At 38.2% G+C, this 20,011-nt stretch overlaps 1 protein-coding gene across 16 annotated transcripts in view; it reads right to left on the bottom strand.

Moving 5' to 3' along the window:
* Positions 1-20,011, bottom strand: part of ubap2l (ubiquitin associated protein 2-like) — a 53,119-nt gene that overhangs the window by 22,935 nt on the left and 10,173 nt on the right. For 9 of the 16 annotated variants that reach the window (XM_061897463.1, XM_061897469.1, XM_061897475.1 and 6 more), the window contains 16 exons: positions 17,241-17,286; positions 16,456-16,565; positions 14,888-14,953; positions 14,744-14,799; positions 14,506-14,594; positions 14,220-14,382; positions 13,256-13,454; positions 12,848-13,179; positions 10,305-10,474; positions 7,349-7,469; positions 7,099-7,138; positions 6,836-7,016; positions 6,686-6,752; positions 6,184-6,499; positions 627-715; positions 510-563 (listed from right to left, as the gene is read on the bottom strand). In XM_061897463.1, coding sequence (XP_061753447.1) covers positions 510-563; positions 627-715; positions 6,184-6,499; positions 6,686-6,752; positions 6,836-7,016; positions 7,099-7,138; positions 7,349-7,469; positions 10,305-10,474; positions 12,848-13,179; positions 13,256-13,454; positions 14,220-14,382; positions 14,506-14,594; positions 14,744-14,799; positions 14,888-14,953; positions 16,456-16,565; positions 17,241-17,286 — 2,099 coding nt within the window. The remainder of the gene's footprint in view (positions 1-509; positions 564-626; positions 716-6,183; positions 6,500-6,685; positions 6,753-6,835; positions 7,017-7,098; positions 7,139-7,348; positions 7,470-10,304; positions 10,475-12,847; positions 13,180-13,255; positions 13,455-14,219; positions 14,383-14,505; positions 14,595-14,743; positions 14,800-14,887; positions 14,954-16,455; positions 16,566-17,240; positions 17,287-20,011) is intronic. The other 7 variants (XM_061897467.1, XM_061897471.1, XM_061897479.1 and 4 more) reach the window with 3 other exon arrangements.

Below are 20,011 nucleotides of genomic sequence, written 5' to 3'. Positions count from 1 at the left end.
ACAACTTGCTTATGCATTTGTTGACAAATTGGCGACCGTCGCCCCACCCTTGTTTGTGAATGACTGAACATTTCATAGAAGCTGCTTTTATACCTAATCATTGCACCCACCTGTTCCCAATTCGCCTGTTCACCTGTGGGATGTTACTGTTTGTTGAGCCTTCCTCAACTTTTTCAGTCTTTTTGGCCACTTGTGCTAGCTTTTTTAAAACCTGTTCCAGGCATCAAATTCCACAAGAGCTAATATTTGCAAAACATAACAGGTTTCCAGTTTGAACAGTAAGTATCTTGTCTTCGCAGTCTATTGAATTGAATATAGGTTGAAAAGGATTTGCAAATCATTGTATTCCGTTTTTATTTACACAACATGCGAACATCACTCGTTTTGGGTCACACACACACACACACACACACACACACACACACACACACACACACACACACACACACACACACACACACACACACACCAGAGAGAGAGAGAGAGAAAAAAAAAAAATCAAAACTCACCAATGGTATCCTTGTCTGCAGCATCTGCAGGTCATCATATCCGTACACCTGAGGCTGACATGATACTTAGGTTATTACGCAAACGCTTTATCCACGCAGAATTTGCATGAAACTTACAGGGTAGGGATGCAGTAATCCCGGAGCCATTAAATACGGGTTGGGCAGCAGAGGGGGCACTCCGGGTGGCAGATTTGGAGGTGCTTTCCCTAAATTTGATGGCAAGATAAAAATCTGTTAGCTATAAAAGATAAATATCTACATAGGATTGTATGTAACCATTTGATTCTCAAATGAGTACAACTGGTTATACGCACGAATATTTTAAATATCAACATGAAATCTGAATGAAATAGTCTGGCAAGCTAAAGTAGTGAAAACGGCAGTATTTACAAGTGGGGTGGCACGATAACTGATGTAAGCTTGGCCGACAATCAAGATTTTAATGCAATTGATATTTTGTGAAAATGCATGTTTGATGACAGAATGTAGCTAAGTCCAGCAAATTTGAGAGCGACAAACAAACAAAGGTGTCCTAAATCCATTGTAGCGTCATCACTAGCGGCAAATGTACCTCCACATTGCAGCATCTAAATCCAGAATCCTCGCCTCCGTAGCGGCGGTATAATTATCACTGGAGGACAAAGAATAGCTAAACATGCTACACTACTAACCATATAAGGATACAAAAACGTATACCTAACCACTAAGCTAAAGCTCTTGAATGTAACAGAGGTGGTTGGATCGATGCACGTAACAGCAACAAATCAAAGTATTAGCATATCATTCAGTATGTCATTACAATAGTGATTAGATTGCTATTTATTAGTACCCTAAAATCGCCTGCTGTTTTTTTTTTACAAACTGAGGAAGAGCAAATAGTAGATTTTGCTTTCGTTTATTTATTTTGCACCACTGACTTTAAAACCAATTTTGTATGCAATAAAAGAGAATAAGTAAATAATTAAATTACTAATTGATATTGTTATGCAGCGCTTTTGTCGATTTAAAAAAACAAATCATTGAATGATCTTGAAAATTTTAAGTATGAACAGTCGTATGGCTAATACTGCTCCTGTAACTACTTGGTATCGGATCAATACCCAAATTTGTAGTATCATCCATAGAGCTAATGTGAAGTATCCAAACAGAAGAATAAGCGCTTATTACATTTTAATAGAAGAGCAGATAAAACCATGTTACAACAAAAAGTTACTAGTTATTTACAGTAAATTATCATGGTTTGAATAAATAATACGTTACCTCATACGTCAGCAGCTAAATTAGGCAGGGCTTTACGCTTATCTTTTTCAGTAGTAGCACCGGTGCTACTAAATTTAAAAAAATAGTATCACAGAATTTTTTTGCAGGACATAAATTGTGTAGGTATATGAAATGTCTTAAATATCACAAATTCATTATTAATACTGAACGTACCCACGTGCACTCATACATATAAACAATTCCATCATAAAGCCTGCTGCAACGCTCAATTAAACACAAAAATCCCTTAACTGTGCTGACACTATCGGTAACATGAGTGAAGGGCTGGGTGATATTGACCAAAACTCATATACCGATATAAAATGATTTGGCTCATAAACCAACATACAAATGGAAATAGCCGTTGACGTAACTAAAAATCTCCACCATGCCTTCATTTAAAAATGTTGGGACTGATAACCAACACAAACAGGTACCAGCAAGTAAAGAAGTAGTTTTTTTTACAATAGGATCCAAACTTAAGAGATGTTTTGAGATAAGAAAATAGGAAACGTATTGAAAGTAATATAAGAACATTCAAATACAATCTCAAATCTTCTTGAAAAAAACCTAAGCTTTGCTCATGTTTTCAGCTAAAAAAAACAAAAAATGTGAAATAAAGTGCCCTGGTTTAAGAGTACATGTTTAAACGTTAGCAGCAACATTAAAATAATTGGCCTTTAACAATGGTGTTTATAGGTAATCATTATTGTAGGACATACAAAGATTTGACAAGAACACCAACCTGCCAACTGCTTAATGATGCTGTGTGACAAGCTGTGTTCTGAAAACTAATTAAAAAAAGTAATTCTAGTTGTTCGTTACTTTAACAAAAACTTAACTGAATAACAAGCGGAATTACTCTTTAATAAATATAATTACTGAGGAAAGTAAGTAATGGGTTACTTTTAAAAAAAACTTGAAATACCGAGAATAAGTTTCATATAAGAGCAGTTTGTGCGTCTTTAAAACGCAATGCCTGTTGCCTTGTGATGTCAGCGAGTCCACACTCAGACTATTAATATTTTAACTTAAATATTTAACATTTTAGTTTGAGCCGTTTTTGTTAGCTTAGCAGGCTAGCAGCGGCAGTTTGTCAGCTCTGACTGCAGCTCTTTTCACTGGTTTGAGTTGCCTCTGCTTAATAAATACTTTGAATGTGCTTCCATGGCTGCATGTTCTTGTCAACAAACATGGTATTATTTGAATGGCAAGTTTGTCACTTCATTGATTTGTTGTTCAATATTACCTCCGACCCTTGTAGTTGCTAACTCGCAATGCAGTTTGTTTCAAGTATTAAGGAGGTGAAAAAAACATTGTATTTAATTGACAAGTACCTCCAACTAAGATAGTTTCTTCCATGTTGGAAGACAGTGTGTGTGAACTCCGAGGAACGGGACTCCCCTCTGTTCATGACGGAGGAGGGAGGGACACACGCACAGAGTGATCAGTGACACCTCTGTGTCAGTCCCTTGTCTATTTGGTTATAGTTATAAGTTTATATCAAAACAAGCTATACAGATGAGCAAAAATAAAAATTGTGATGGATTTATTTTTAGGAGCAAAATGCGATGAAATAATTGAAATCACTATTTGCACATGTGTGAAAGGTTTTTATTTTTTTCCAAATCACACGGTCTATTTTAAGGAGCACTTACGAGTAAATTTGTTGCACTATACAGTCCTGTTAAGACACTTGCAACCCGTTTTGAAATGGATCTATTATTACCGATATTCCAAAGTTATATGATCTCATAATTATACATATAGGTTATATTAAAATGTATATATTACCACTTTATATGGAATTTAAATAAGTTGTGTATATATATGATATATGTGTATATATATATATATATATATATATATATATATATATATATATATATATATATATATATATATATATATATGTATATGTATATATAAGTGTACAAATGTATATGTTTGATTTAAATGTTAAACTGTGTATATGAGACGTGTGCTACATATATGTTGCTTATATATTGTTTAAAAAAAAAAAAGTAATATAGGTGAAGCATGCCTTAGATTTTATATATTTTGAACCTTGTTCTTGTTGTGATGGGGTAGGTTTATATAAGCGTTGCTTCAACCTACACCCTTTCGGCTCAATCATTGCTCAAATGAGTGTTTTTTTTCCCTCTTTTCTTGTTGTTGTTCTTTGTTTTATGTGAAGATTGCCGAAATAAAATACATTGATTGATTGATTGATATATCGTGATCAATATCAGTGGTTCTCAACCTTTTTTTAGTTATGTACCCCCTGTGAACATTTTTTTTAATTCAAGTATCCCCTAATCAGAGCAAAGTATTTTTGGTGGAAAAGAGATGAAGTAAAATACAGCACTATGTCATCAGTTTCTGATTTATTAAATTGTATAAAAGTGCAAAATATTGCTCATTTGTAGTGGTCTTTCTTGAAATATTTGGAAAAAAAGATAAAAATACTAAAAACTTGTTGAAAAATAAACAAGTGATTCAATTATAAATAAAGATTTCTACACATAGACGTAATCATTAACTTAAAGTGCCCTCTTTGGGGATTGTAATAGAGATCCATCTAGATAAATGAACTTAATTCTTAACATTTCTTCACAAAAAAGAAGTCTTTGAACTCAATATTTATGGAACATGTCCACAAAAAAATCTAGCTGTCAACACTGAATATTGCATTGTTGCATTTCTTCCCACAGTTTATAAACTTACATTCATATTTTGTTGGAATATTATTCAATAAATATATTTATAAAGGATTTTTGAATTGTTGCTATTTTTAGAATATTTAACAAAAAAAAAAAAATCTCACCTACCCCTTGGTATACCTTCAAGTACCCCCATTTTAGAACCACTGATCTATATCGTTATCGCAAGAGGCTTCGATATATATTGTGATATAGGCCATCCATTTAGGCCGTACTTGGTATTAAAAGATTTCCTAACCATGATGTTAGAGTTCATCACATAAAAGCATCAAATTTAGGACTAATCTGAGGAGGCTGCAGAGCTGCGGGTAAAAAAACATTGCCTTTTACTGACAAGTTCCTCCAACTAAGATCTCGTTTCTTTAGTGTAGGAAGACTGAGCGTGTGAACTAAGAGGAGCAGGGCTCCCCTCTGTTATTGACGCAGGAGGGTGGGACACACGTACAGGGTGATCAGTGACACTTCCACATCAATCCCTTGTCTATTTGGTTATAGTTTAAGTTTATTTCAAACATGCTATACAGATGGGCAATAAAATAATCATTTGGATGGATTTATTTTAGGAGCAAAATGCGATGAAAGAATTGAAATCCTTATTTGCACATGACTGACAGTTTTTTAAAAATCGTTTAAAGCGCACTTCCGAGTAAAATTGTCGCACCGCACAGTCCCGTTAGGACTCTTGCAACCCGTTTTGAAATGTTTCTATTATTACCACCTACATTCCAAGTAGGGCTGGGCGATATTGGCTTTTATTAATAATCACAATATTTTCATGCCATATCGCGATATACATCTCAATATATTTCCTTAGCCGTGAATGAACACTTGATGCATATAATCACACCAGTATAATGATTCTATGTGTCTACATTAAAACATTCTTCATACTGCATTAATATATGCTACTTTTAAACTTTCATGCACGGAGGGAAACCACAACTAAGTCAAGTGACCAAAACTGTTTTTAATAAATACTCTTCATTCTCTCGCGGGTGACTTTAAATGAAAGCACAGATAAGTAGTGCTGCTACCTTTTGTAATAACACTTCTGCTGCATACTTTGCATATTGTTGTTTTCTGCTGAATATCTTCCCGCTTGAAGCCAAACCACCGCCAGAGGATGGACCCCCTGCTGTTTTTTTGGGCATTAATTGTTCTTTCTCCATTAGTGATCAGTTTCGCATCTTCTCTCTCTTGTAATGTAACTCAACTCGCTCGGCTCCGCATGCACCACCTGCCTCAGCTAACGTTAGCAATGCTGCTACCTCTCTGCTCAGCGAGAGCGTATGACGCTACACGCACGACAGTATGTGACGTATGTAAGGCGGCGGGCTTGTTTTACGCCTCTGTGAAAAGGAGACGAGAAGGAGTGAGAAACGCCTGTAGTGTAATGCCCGCAGCTAGAAGCAACTGTGGGAGAACGTATACTCGAATATTACGATAGTCATTTTTTATATCGCACAAAGACAAACCCGCGATATATCGTTTATATCGATATATCGCCCAGCCCTAATTCCAAGTTATATATTGTGATCTATATGGTTATCGCAAGAGGCTTCAATATATATTGCAATAGATTTTAGGCCATCCCTACTTGCAAGACAACATTTAGGCTGTGCTTGCTATCAAAAGGTTTCGTAACCATGACGTTAGATTTCATCACATAAAAACGTCAAATTAGGACTAACCTGAGGCGGCTGCAGAGCTGCGCGTGGACAAGGAAGCCGCTGAGGAGGGAGCGGCTGTTGAGGCTGACATGGTGGAGGCCACAGCTGGCGCGCCCATGACAGCCATGTTGAGTCCCATGGTTAGGTTGCTGACGGGGCCGAGGCCAGACGGTGCCGAAACGGAGGCGGAGCCCACGTGAGAAACCTGCGGTGGTACCCCCAGGGACGCCTGCACTGCTGCACCCGAGGAGGCGGTAGGGATCGAAGACGACGACACAACCGAGGAGGGAGGGAAGGAGGAGGAATGGAGGCTGGAGTCGCTGTCGACATTGGGGTGCTGTTGAGATGCAGAGGTAGAAGACGTGGTCAGGATGGATGCAATTATACTTCCATTAGGGCAAACCAGCTAGAAATGGCTTCCTGCCATCTCAGTAAATGTAGCGCTTAAAGATATGTGTGGAGATTTTATCCATGCATGTGCAGCAAAGAGTTCAAGTCTATTAGCATGACATGGAGAGCTCACCAATAAGCTCGAGTTGGAAGTTCGACCTGAAGATGGAGCAAGGCTGTTCTGTTGTGACGAGAGCACGCTGCAACAAGACAAAACTTTTTAAATAGGAAGTCAAAACAAGATGGGAGCAGCTGACTTGTGTTTGAGCACAACCCTCCTTACTTGTTGTGCTGAGGTGGTGGCATAGTGCTCGGGGGCAGGTCTTCACTGTGCCCCAGAGAACTAAGTGACGCCTGATTTGATGTTGTCAGCAAGGAGGCGGACCCCGATCCGCTGTCCGTCAACGCTGCTGGTGCCACCGAGTCAGGCGTAGCTTTGATCGGCACTGCAGAACCTGCTGCAGCTATAAGATTAAAAGCAACTTAATAACTATCTAATCTTAGGGTGTGCCAAAATGACATTTGTGACATTTTCCTGAGGCTTACTTTCCACAGATTGCGTCACTTGTAGGGAACTGAAGCCATTCTGTAAAACCAACAATGAAGATGAGCGTGTGGATTTTTATGGAAACAGCCCACTGAAGACAAGCTAAACAGGATGGGCTCTTGGAAACGGTCAAAAAGAAACACCGCTTGATATTCACAGGGTTGTATCCAAGACCAATGGAGCATCACAATGACTAAAACAGCTACAATGTCACAGGTACAAATAGGAATGGGATGTATTGAGATCTACCTTGTGTTGCATGTCCTTCTGAGGGGAGGATGAGACAGAGGGCGGGTAACGTCGAGTCTGGGGCGCTCGCTGGTCATACAGCTCCATCTGGCTGGAGTTGGAAAGAGCTGGAATTGACTCACTGCAGAATGTGATGGTATTGACATGTTACGTCACAACCACTTGGGTGATTTCTAGCATCCAGTGAAAACCCCACAACGAGGCAAGGAAGAGGTGAATACAGAACTGTTCATCAAATTACCTCAAAGCGCAACTGTATTTTTGGGGGGGATTTTGCCCATCATTCACAATTCATATGTAACACAAGAAGACATTATGCATTCTAATTTGTAATTTGGCGAACAATGCAGCGAATGGGAGTAATCTATTGCACGCATAAAGCCCACTAAAAAAATATCCAAAAACTGCCATCAATACTACATTTACATTTTGTGACCTAAATATTAATCAAGTATTAGCAATATTGTTATTATAAGTACCAACGCTGAGGAACTACTTTTAGCTAATGCTGGTATTGACATACTGAGCCGGAGAGCTGCTGCATCAGCTCTGAGTTGGTAAAAGTTAATTTTAGATTAAAAATCATGCCTCTCACATAGGTAAAAAGGTTCTGGCTATAAACCGAGAGACTGGTCAACATTGACATTCAATTTATACCTAGAGAAGAGGAGAAAGACACGAAAAGACTCTAGTTTTTTATTTTTTATTCTTGCTTGATGATTATAACTAATTCTTCATCTAAATGGGAAGATACAAACAATCCATCAGTCAGCATTACAGTTTGAGCAGATATTGTACAGTAAAATAGGTTTATTATGTTTCTAGTTTGTATTGTTTATTCAGCACTTAGCAACAGTGCTACTTGCTGGATCTGCTATTTACTGTTTCTAAAACTTGTAATTCATCGTCCTTCAGGCTCAAAAATATGTTTTAAATCATAATTTGTCCCAAAGTAGTAATTTTTTACTCTTATGAAGTCTGCTGATTAGTAGTAGCAGTAGTGGGAAATAGCCAACATTGTAATGCGTATGTAGCTAAATGAGCAAAACACATACATATTACATGTTTTACAGGGGTGTAAAAAATTAATCGGTAAAATTCCAAATCTAATTTTGACTTTAAAAATGTATATATGGTATGGCTGGGCTCTGAAACGATCTATATCTAGTATGGATCGGTTGATGTCCGGTTGGAAAGTCATGAATCAGTTGATTGGAGCTCTGCTACAAACTTCTGTGATGACGTAACAAGAGAAACATTCTTGTTTGCGACTGACAGTAACAAACCAACATGGCAGACAGCACCAAAAGAGTTTAAAAAATTGCAAATCTCTTTTTAAAAAGAATGGTCAGTTGGATAAAAGTATTGCCATTTGTAAAGTAGCAATGAAGTAGCGGCAGCACGACTAATCTAAGCACACTCTTGTTGTGACGACATGCAGACACTGAAGAGGGCAATGAGGGAGCTAAGGATGCTAATGCTAGCAGCACTACTAACTGGCAAGACAAGGACACTGATTTGAAAGACTTCCAACCCCAACTTAGCCACAACTGAGAGATAATCACAGCATTTAATACACTGTTCTTGTACATGTGCTAAAGATAAAGACCTAGCTGCACAGTAACCAGCAGAATAGCACAATAAAAAAGCATTTGAGCTTCTACACTAAAGCTGCTGTTTTGTTTACGTGGTGGCACTTATATGTACCTTGCATTTAAAGTCCCTATATTTATATAATTGAGTGGTCTGCTTTTTCCTCGCTTCCCTGCAAGTTTATTATAAATCATAAATCATGCCTTCCACCTGGAAAGTCGATTGCTGAGAATATAAGTTGGGACACTTCACATTCAGGCCCTGGAACTGGTTAGAACGACACCAAAAGCGCTGTTTCTTTGCGAGGATTATGATACATTTTTCATCTAAATTAGAATATATGAACATTCCAGCAGTTTGCATCCTAATGACAGCAGACCTTGCACAGTAAGTGATGTTTTACCAAGAGTGTGTGTGACAATCATTGGTGCTGTAACTTTATTATGTTTGTTGGCTCTCATAAAGTCTGCAGCGGGTAATAAGAGATGAAGAAACAAAAAAAAGCAAATGCTGAGCCTTTTTAAAAAAAGAATATTACAAATGTACCTGTTAAAACATTACATATGTACTTACTTCATGTATTTAAAACCCTAATTGAGGTGTTTGGATGTTTTTTAGAGGCTCCACAGGCAGAATTGAACGGCTCCCATAGGCTCCAATGTAAGCAGACTTTTGATCGAAATTATTAAGTGCAGTTCACCTTTAAGGTAGAAATACACACCCCTAATACTTAAGAGTGTATATACAATGATGGAGGTTTTTGGATGTTTTACAGCGCTTTATTTGCGGAATAATGCAACTACCATTAGCTCCATCGATAGCTGAAGTTTATCATCATCTGCTTACAAAATCGGAATCCATTATAAAAATTAAATACATATGTGTGCTTGTCTCATAAGGACTGTGAATAATAGGCAAAATTCCCGATAAAGTGCAGTTCCATTTTAACTACCTGGACTACTTTATAAAAAACAAAAAACAAACAAACAAACAAGAACAAAAAAACGTGTGTTCTTGTCTTTCATAATGATTGTGAACGATAGGCAAAATAAAAATTAAAAAGTCATGTTCCCTTTTAAGGTACACAGATGTTCCCACACAATACTATGCACTTGTAAATACTTGTTTGTGGTAATAAATGATTCGAACATTTTAGCATTAGGTCTGTATTCAAATACAGTAAGGGAGTTTATTCAAATACAGTAAGGGAGTTTATTCTAACCATAACCACTTAATTTGACATACAATGGTATTTTTAAGCCTGTTTTTTTTTTTGGACATATACCACAATATCGCACAGTGGCCTTAATACTGTGAGATTTTGACATAGTTACATCCAAAGTGCTGGGGGAATATTACAAACCTGCTAGGGGTTGAATAGAGGCTGTTCTGCATGGGGGTGACGGATGCAGCGTTGGAGGCAGACTCGTATTCTGGCAGCACTGGTTCCGAGCCAAACTGCAACGCTCCAAACTGTAGATTAAGGCCTGAGATGTCTGTTGAGCCTGGCATTTCCACCGCCATGGCTGGAATCTGAGCAAGATTTGGGAGATATTTTAAAAGCTTAGTCTTGGACCCAACATAACCACTGTATTTATTCATATACATCATAGAGAGGGAATAATAACTCTGTGTGAACATTGTCAAAGCCAGGACGCTACACGTAAGAGGGCGGATCAATCTATCAAAAATCAATAAATCGGTGGAGTGATTGGAGTGATTAGGTCGATATTTTTATTTTCTCAAAATCCCTTTTTTGTTGTTTACAAACTCGGAGTAATTCCCCGTACACAGAAGTACTTTGACAGCAAAAGCCAAAGGAATAAAAATAGTGGTAAATAGTAATTTAGTTTTGGTGTACGTACTATTGACTTTGTTTTGATCAAACAATCATATGTAGTTATACAGAAGAATAAGGAACTAGATAAAATAGTGTTGATATTATTATAAATAGCACTCCCCATCAATAAATTTACAAAATTGTAGTTAATTATCAGTTAAACAGATCCTATTATGCGAAATGTAGAGTTGTCTTACCTATTGGTATCTGTTACTGTATTTGGGGCCAATAAATGTAAACTCAAACTATGAAGGCAATTCAGATATTTATAAAACAATCTTGAATTCCTTCATACTTCCTCCAAATGAGCCCTTTGGAATTTGCACAATTTGTGCCGCTTTTTTGTGTGCGATATCAGCAGGTATTTCCATATATGGTATAGGTTTACCTTAAGCGCTTTGTGTGAGTCCGCAGTTGTAGTCAAGCATCTTCTATTTCTCTGTAGGGCTTGAAAGTGTGACGTAAAAATGAATTAAATCTTACTGGACCCACTTATTTACATGGCTGAATACAGAACAATGTGCTTAAGGTTTTTTATTATAATTTTTTTATTCAGAAATTCAAAACATGGCACTAACATGCGGCATCATTAAGTGCCACAATCGTGGTCATGATCGGTCAGTAAAAAAAAGGATTTGGTGAGATTTTTCTTACTTCCAACGTGAATGCAATGCTGTAAACAGTTGGGTTACGAACCAACTAAATACATTGCGAATAGCCTGCATAGTAACCTTGAGACAATCAAATAATGTCTTTTAACGCCATCACCTGATACACGGTGTGTTCACTGCATTTTCAGACTGACAAACAACATACAGCATCTTGGAAAAAAGCATGTTTACTTTTAGTCTTGTGTAAGCACAAAAAAAATATTATTTTCGGAGAAGTAGTGAAGTGATCAACATATTTAAAAGAAATAATAGGCTTGTTTTTTGAAAGAAACCTGCTTATAATCTACGCGAACAACTTGTTTTTTCGAGGTCGTGTGCCTTTGGAATATGTTATAGCACTTTCTTTGTGCAGTCCCTTTTTTTTGTTGTTGTACGATCCATTTAATCCAGTTTGTTGCTCTCTCTCCCACACATTACCGTACAACCATGTAAAAAAAAAAACCTACGTCAAGCAAAAATGGTTACCCGTCACACAGTGCATTGCGAAATCACATTCCCTTTCCAGCCCTATTTGTGTTGTGGGGCAGACTGCTTCGTAAATGCACATGCATCCTCAGCTGTTGCCTTTTCTAATACAAAGTAGCATACAGTAGAACCTTGATTTACGACCCTCTTTTTACAAACTTTTCGATTTACAAACTTTTAAATCGAGCCAAATACCCTTCTGTGTTTGAACCATGTCAGGGGTACTAACGCTTCCTTCATTAATTTTGAGCGCCACTAGAAGCCTTTAGAGTGCAGCCATTTTGGGGACATCACTCATACATCATACACTCTACACAAGGCGCAGCCCCCTACACCACATCCGGTTTACGCAGTCCATTACTCGGTTGCCACTTCTCAGGGCTCTAGCAAGTGTTTTTCTCACCATTCACTAAGTTTTGTCTATTTTACTTACTTAATATGGATCCAAAAAGACAACAAAGCAGTCTGTTAGTAGACTTGATATGGAAGCGCTAAAAACTACAACATCGTTGATTGGGTGGAAACGCAGTCGAAGGGGGCGTGGCCTGGAGGAGGGCTTCGGCAAGTAAATAAGACGGCGAATCTTGGAGAGACAGTCAGAAAGAGGCTTAAAGATGGTCTATAAAACAATCTATGCACAGTTTTGATCAAAGAACCAATATTATATGTTATGTAGACCACAAGAAGGGTTTTAAATGCGGGGGGAAAAAAATCATATGACCTCCTAAATATTGCTATTGGCTGGTCTCGCTCATGAATATTGAAATCGTAATCGGCAGTATAAAACCCTGATTGGAACCTGCTGAACTGTTATGGTAATAACACCCAAATAAATCAATGTTATTTTTTTCCTGAGAGGCACTGCACTAATTAAGAGCTGAGGTCACTATGTGAGGAAATGGAGAAAACCTGTACAAAACAAAATTCTACCTTTGTTGCAATGGATGTCCTCTTCTTTTGCACTCTGAGTTTGTGTTGCTGCAAAGGCAGCGGACTGGAACCTTGCGCATCTGAGGGACTCGGCGAAACTTGCTGACCTAGCGATGGGCCAGACACCATTTTTGGAAGGGAGGAAGCAGGCAGCGATGCAGCATGCGATGTGGATGTTGTTAGCGAGGGCAATGAAGAAACAGCAGTGGAAGAGGCAGAGGCCGAGGGAGGCAGGAAAACATCCAACATGGACGACGTGGTGGAGGCGGCTTGGAAGGGCTGCCGCTTTGCAAAAGGCGTGTGGATGGCGGACTCCGGTTGAGTCTTCATATCTACACAAAAAAAAAAAAAAACGGTAAAAAAAAATCTATATCCTTCCATTCCGTGGAAGATCATGCATCAACTCACCATATTGTGCCCGTGAGTTGGCACTGGTGTCCCAGGATGAGGGGTTGGCGTTAGCAGGTGCCGTTTGAGAGTGCTGGGCAGCCAGCTGAGCCAGTGCCTGGGCTGTTTTATACTGCTCCAGGAACTGAGAGCCTGTTGTCCCGGTGCTACTTCCCTTAGGCTCCACAACATCCCCAAAGCTCTTGTTCAGCATACTGACCTGCATTTATTGAAATACATCAGTAGGGTTGCGCGATAGACGACATACGATATAAATTTGGCTTAAAACTCGTTATGTCGTAAAAATGCATGTGGCTGACACATTCTCGCTGTGCCCCGAAAATCTGACAGCGCCAAGCCAACGACCACATCCTCAACGGGCTGTAGTGATCTCACTAGCATTTAACAGCCATCCACAGTGCCGCCACTTCCAAGTCAGTAATCTTCGCCTCAATGGCAGCAAATAAATTACTCCCCCCCAGGTATCATTCCCGAAGGACGAGTAATATCTTAACATTCCACACTGCACACCATTGGAGGATATGCTAATCGCTAAGCTAAAGTTCTTAAATACAAACAGAAGTTGGCAACTCGATACAAGAATCGACAGTAATGATTAGATACTATCAGTATATAGTCGATAACACAGTGGTTCCATATTTTTTTATTATTAGAATAAGTGCTTATTACATATAAATATAAGTGTAGATTGAACCATGTTACAAAATAAATTAACCACGGTTACGGTAAATTAGCAAGTAGATGAATAAGTTTTGAGAAAATAATACAACGGGAAAAGATGCAATATACTACCACATAGGTCGGCATCCAAATTAAAAGGCTTTAACATGTTTCAAATGGTACTATTATCATTTATATACCAAATCATATATAGTGATCTATAAAATTATTAGAGTAAGTAAACCCCTAATCAAAAGAAGAAGATGTGTTCCTTTCACAGCGTTGCCGACTCATTATCACTCACCATGCTGTGCTGAGTGTACTGGGTGCTGGAAGTGGTTTGGGACAGTGGTGGTGCCTGCTTGGAGTTGCTGAAAACCAGTGACTGGGCGGCCTCCATTGTGGGGGTTTCTGTTTCCGATGAGGAGGACGGAGGAGTCTTCCCCAAGAGCACCGCGAGGTCAATCCTACAGTATGAAGAGAAACAATATTTTCTTCTCCTTATGCCGTGTTGCGTGGTAACATAAAAAAAAAACGCATCACAAAGCACATCATGGATTTTTTTCAGGGAGAACAAAATGTCCTCTTACCTTTGTCCTTTGGTGATGGTAACATTCTCTTGAGGTGGTGGAATGGCCGCCACGCTGGAAGCTGTGAATATCTTGGTCTCAGAGAGCTGCTTGTGGAGAGAAAACCAATTTTCTAACATTATAACACAAAATGAAGTTATTTCTGCACAAAGACAAATATAGGTTTTGGAAATAGTTCCAGTCGGCTGTGATGAAGCAGCAAGGGCATTTCCTCTTCAGCGTGAGGTTGGCTACTCACATCCTCATTCCAGTCCTCGGTGCCCCACTCTTCAGTGGCCGTTCTCCACGGACCTGCTATGTGGGGATAAACGTGTTCAGCGCCACCACGATGGCCGAAAACAGTACGTTAAAGAATCAAAACAAAATAATTTTAAAAGTTTACCAGGAGCAGGAACTGATTCAAACTTGGGTGGGTAAGTCGTTGCATCTCCTGGAGAACATTCCGATCCTGAGACAAAATGCAAAACATGAACAAACGGGGTTTCTACAGGTATCAGAAAATCGAATAATGCTTTCAATGTCATTTTAATGTCACTTGAAAACAATTATTCACATGTCCAACCACATATGATTATATATAGTCAAAAGCAAAGATGTCCAATAATGGCTTTTTTGTCGATATCCGACATTGTCCAACTCAGGTTTTCCAAAATAAATCAACTCAAGCTATGGGGAAAAAATGCCAACATGGCACTGCCATATTGATTATTAAAGTCACAAAGTGCATTATGTTTTTTAACATGCCTCAAAACAGCAGCTTGGAATTTGGGACATGCTCTCCCTGAGAGAGCATGTGAGGAGGTTGAAGTGGGCGGGGTTGGGGGGTGAGTATTGTAGTGTCCCGGAAGAGTTACTGCTGCAAGGGGTTCTGGGTATTTTTTCTGTTGTGTTACGGTGCAGATGTTCTCCCGAAATGTGTTTGTCATTCTAGTTTGGTGTGGGTTCACAGTGTGGCGCATATTTGTAAAAGTGTTAAAGTTGTTTATACGGCCACCCTCAGTGTGACCTATATGGCTGTTGATCAAGAATGCATGGCGTTTACTTGCGTGTGTGAAAAGCTTCAGATATTATGTGACTGGGCCGGCACGCAAAGGCAGTGCATTTAAGGTTTATTGGCGCTCTGAACTTCTCCCTTTGTCCGTGTACACACCAGCGTTTTTAAAAGTCATACATTTTATTTTTTGAAACTGATACCGATCATTTTGAAACCGATACCGATAATTTCTGGTATTATATTTTTAAAGCATTTATCGGCAGTCCGATATTATCGGACATCTCTAGTCAAAAGTTTACACACATTAATAAGCATTTGACAATGATAATTTTAAATAGTTTAAATGTTTACCTTAACTTTTACTAGCCAGTGAATTAGAATTGGCTCGCAAGACGGTTTCATCTGAGAATGTATTTTTCTGTAGTAAGCTATTGTGCACGGGCGTAAACAATAGCCAATTCAAAAGGTTCTGCCTGTCAATCATCACATTGTACAGTATAAAGATTATTCAAGGGGAAATTCACTAAAGCTCTCTAAATAAACATCCAATTATGATTTAGTTGATCAATAGATAATAGACCCATAAGTAATTTTTTTTATTTTATCTTTTTAAAACATGCTGTAAACGTGCATATCCTCTGAAAATATGCTTTTATAATAATAACCACAAACTACAGGATACATTTTTAAGATCAGGATGCAATTTTTTTTAAATAGTCAAAAGGTTTTACGGAATAATAAATAAAAACCATACTAGGAATGCAAATGATGCATGTGTTTGAAAATGGATAATTGATTTAAACATTTTAGAAAAAAACATGTCATGGAATTATATTTGCATTTAAGGCCTTAATTTTTGCAAAATCCATTTAATGACTTAATACTTTTTAATGCCCTGCGGAAACCCTGATAAAATTGCACACACATGAACGGTAAACATTTACAAATGTACTTACGTTCTCCTTCCTCCTGATCCGTGCTTCCTGTATTGTTCCAGGTACTACTTCCTCCCCTATAGTTTTCATCGGTCTGGCTTGGCTCTGCGTAGTCAGCGGGGTTGAAGGTTCTGGAGAAAAAAAATTTGCAATAAATTTGATTCAAGGTTATGAAATTGAAAACACCACGTATAAATGAGCTACTCACATTTGTGACCACCTCTTTGTCACCACTTCTGGTGCTTACCATACAATACATGCACAAATGAACTACTAACATTTGTGACCACTGCTCTGATACTACTTCCTGTCTTTAACAGTTGCTTGAGTAGAGCAAATATTCAGAAGGATGTCAACTGCATTTAGCCACATGGTCTAACAATTGCGGAATCATTCCAATCCCGACATGAACTGAAGACCAGTTCAAGAGACCTGAACAAGCATCTTGTACTTTTTTTGGAGGGGGCGTTTTAGTATTCCTGGTGGAATTTTGCGGGAGTAACCTATTCGATCAGCGTTAAAGTTCCTGCAGCAGTGGCATACGGCGTTTTTTTGTTGAACCAGGTTTAATGGTGAAGCGTGGCCTCAGTTAATATAATAACCGCCAAGGAGAAAGTGTTCTAAAAAGACACCGGCCCACATGGTTTCATACTGCTGGCAGAACCATGTACACTGTTCTTCTGGTTTAACACAGAACAATAGGCTCGGGTACTACTCTCCTGTGACCATGGCAACAGGTAACAGTTGAACAAAAGAACCCCCAGCCCCCAGTTATTTTTAAGACTATGCAGGTGTTCTCTTCTTACCCCATGCCCTGTGCTGAAAATCTGCCTCCTCGCCGTCCTGACGTTCCTGGGGGGAGACAAAGAGAGGAAACTTAAGACTGATATAAATTAAGGCTGCAACAACTAATCGATTAAAATCGATTATAAAAATAGTTGGCGATTAGTTTAGTCATTGATTCTTTGGATGTATGCAGTGCGCATGCGCTGAGGCTCTTTTTTTCTTTTTTCCTTTCGTTCTTTCCTAAACCTTTATTTAGGAACTGCAACATTAACAAAAAGCTGAGAAACAATAATCAAAATAAGTACAAAAAAGTGCAAAACAGTGCCAGGGCGGCGGTAGTAAGCCAACCAATGATGTGTCATGTGCAGCTCATGTGACCAAGCCGTATTCTTTCTCTGGAAACATTCGAAAAATGGCGGAGGAAAATAGGAGCGATAGTGTAAGTGCAATGGAGAAAGGTCTATGACCTAAGTCGTCAAAAGTGTGGGAATTCTTCACCCTAAAAACTGCAAAGAAGACAGTTTCCTGCAAAACGTGCAGCATCGACCTCGCGTGGCACGGAAGTACGACATCGCTTCACCTTAAGAGGAAGCATGTTGGATCCATGGTTGAAGAAAAAAACTCACGGTACGTAACTTTTTAAGTTCATAGTCCGAGTACATTGATCCGTTGTGTCTGTCTTTGTGTGTTTTTAATATGTTGTTAACGAGGAGATTATTTTAAGGCAATAAACGGACAGAAATATCTCAGGTAGGTTTCATAATGGATCAATGTAGCCGGACCCAATAAAACTATATAATATTTGAGTGACGCTTTAGTAATATAAACGTTATGAAGGTGCTGGAATATTTCATGCTATTATTCACAGGCAGCCTAAAATGAATCCTTTATTATTTACAACAGAAACGTGTACAATATCTGATTCAGTTCTGATCTGATGAGTTACATTTCTGTGTTATTATTGTTGTATGCTGCATCCACAAAGTCCATTTATTTCATTTAGCTTTTTTAAATGTGGTGGTGTAATTAGATAGATAGATAGATGGATAGATAGATAGATAGATAGATCATTACTTTTATTGATTCCCTTAGGGAGTTTCCTCAGGAACATTTAAATTCCAGCAGCAGTGTACAGAATTGAGATCGAATTTAAAAAGTAAAAAACGGGGTTTAAATGGAAAAAAAAAGAAGAAAATATTACAATAAAAATAAAAAAGCAACATAAGAATAAAAATATAACAGTAAAAATAACAATATAACAAGAAAAACTAGGCAGCAGTGACCATGATATGAAAAAATTTATTTTACATCAGAAATTATTAAATGAATCAACTAAGTATGTATTGAGTTACATGTAACTGTTGCTACTATGTACGTTCATAATATGGTTTCTCTCATTTCAGAAAGAAACAAGCCAACATTAGAGACTTGGTACAAAGGAAGGTGTGCACAACACGGCAAGCGGCTGCACTGACTGATAGTGTCCTAAATATGTTGGTAACTGACATGAGGCCACTATCAATGGTGGAGGATGACGGTTTCAGAAAAATTATTTACGTCCTCAACCCTGGTTACACTCTTCCCTCAAGGACCCATTTTACCAAACTGATGGAGAGGAAGTATGAGCAGACATTTCAAGCTGTGTAAACTGACATTAAAGCCACCCAGAGCAAAATTTTTCTGACCACTGATGTGTGGACAAATGTAGCCACCTTGGCAATACATGTCACTACATTGGAGACGAATGGAACATGAAGTCAATCTGCCTTACGACCATGCCACTAGAGGAAAGATATTCAGCATCCAACATTGCAGAATGGTTGGAATAGGTAGTAGGCAGGTTTGAAATTCCCCTAAGCAAAATTATTGCTATTGTGCAAGATGACAATGGTGCACTTTATTTTTCTAACACTTGTCTTGTTATTGTTATGTTTGGCAAGTTGAAAGGACATGGTGCCAGTATGCGTTTTTTTTAAATAAAGTATTGGAAAGGATAGAAATGTAGTTTGTCTTTTTTATCCGATTGTTAATCGATTAATCGAAGTAATAATCAACAGATTAATCGATTATCAAATTAATCGTTAGTTGCAGCCCCTAATATAAATATAAAGTGATAAAAACCGTGTCGTCTGGGCCGCTGGTTTATAGGACGATGCCATTTTGAGCTCTGAAAACACATCTGAGACTACGTTTACACTGCAGGCCAAGGTGGCCCGAATCGGATTTTTCGAAATCTGACATTTTCCAGCCGACTGCTCCAACTGCAAGTAAAATGTAATCTTTATCAGTATCCAGAATAAACGTGCACAGGCCCCAAAATGGCCTTGACGTCACATGCATGTGCAGGTTGATAAAGTAAAAAAAACAAAGGAAGTGACTGGAATCCATAAATTAACAAGGAAGTTGCTATTATTACTAAATACAATAATGGTCGCTACACCTTAAAAATTTGTGGTTTTTTTACATGAAAATAAATTAAAGGGACAAGTGGTAGAAAATGGATGGATGGAATGTATGACTGTTACAAGCAGATACTGTATATATATATAGTATAATATATTTGAGAGGATTCTAATCTTTTTATGGCTGTTAAGTAGAAGCAACACGTACATCAGCGTGGATCTGTTAGCTTACAACTCACTTGTGTAGACAACTTACGCAACGTACTTTTCATGTAAGCAAATATGTCAGAGCATCAGTTCCGGCCCTTCAACAATCGCTATTTTTTTGGAATTAAAATATATATTCATATGTTACATATTGCCTATTATTTGAACACTATTTGACTAGG

This window comes from Nerophis ophidion, linkage group LG04 (genome assembly GCF_033978795.1).
Source record: "Nerophis ophidion isolate RoL-2023_Sa linkage group LG04, RoL_Noph_v1.0, whole genome shotgun sequence".
In the NCBI taxonomy this organism is placed as follows: domain Eukaryota; kingdom Metazoa; phylum Chordata; class Actinopteri; order Syngnathiformes; family Syngnathidae; genus Nerophis; species Nerophis ophidion.
This window is presented reverse-complemented; position numbering and strand designations above follow the sequence as displayed.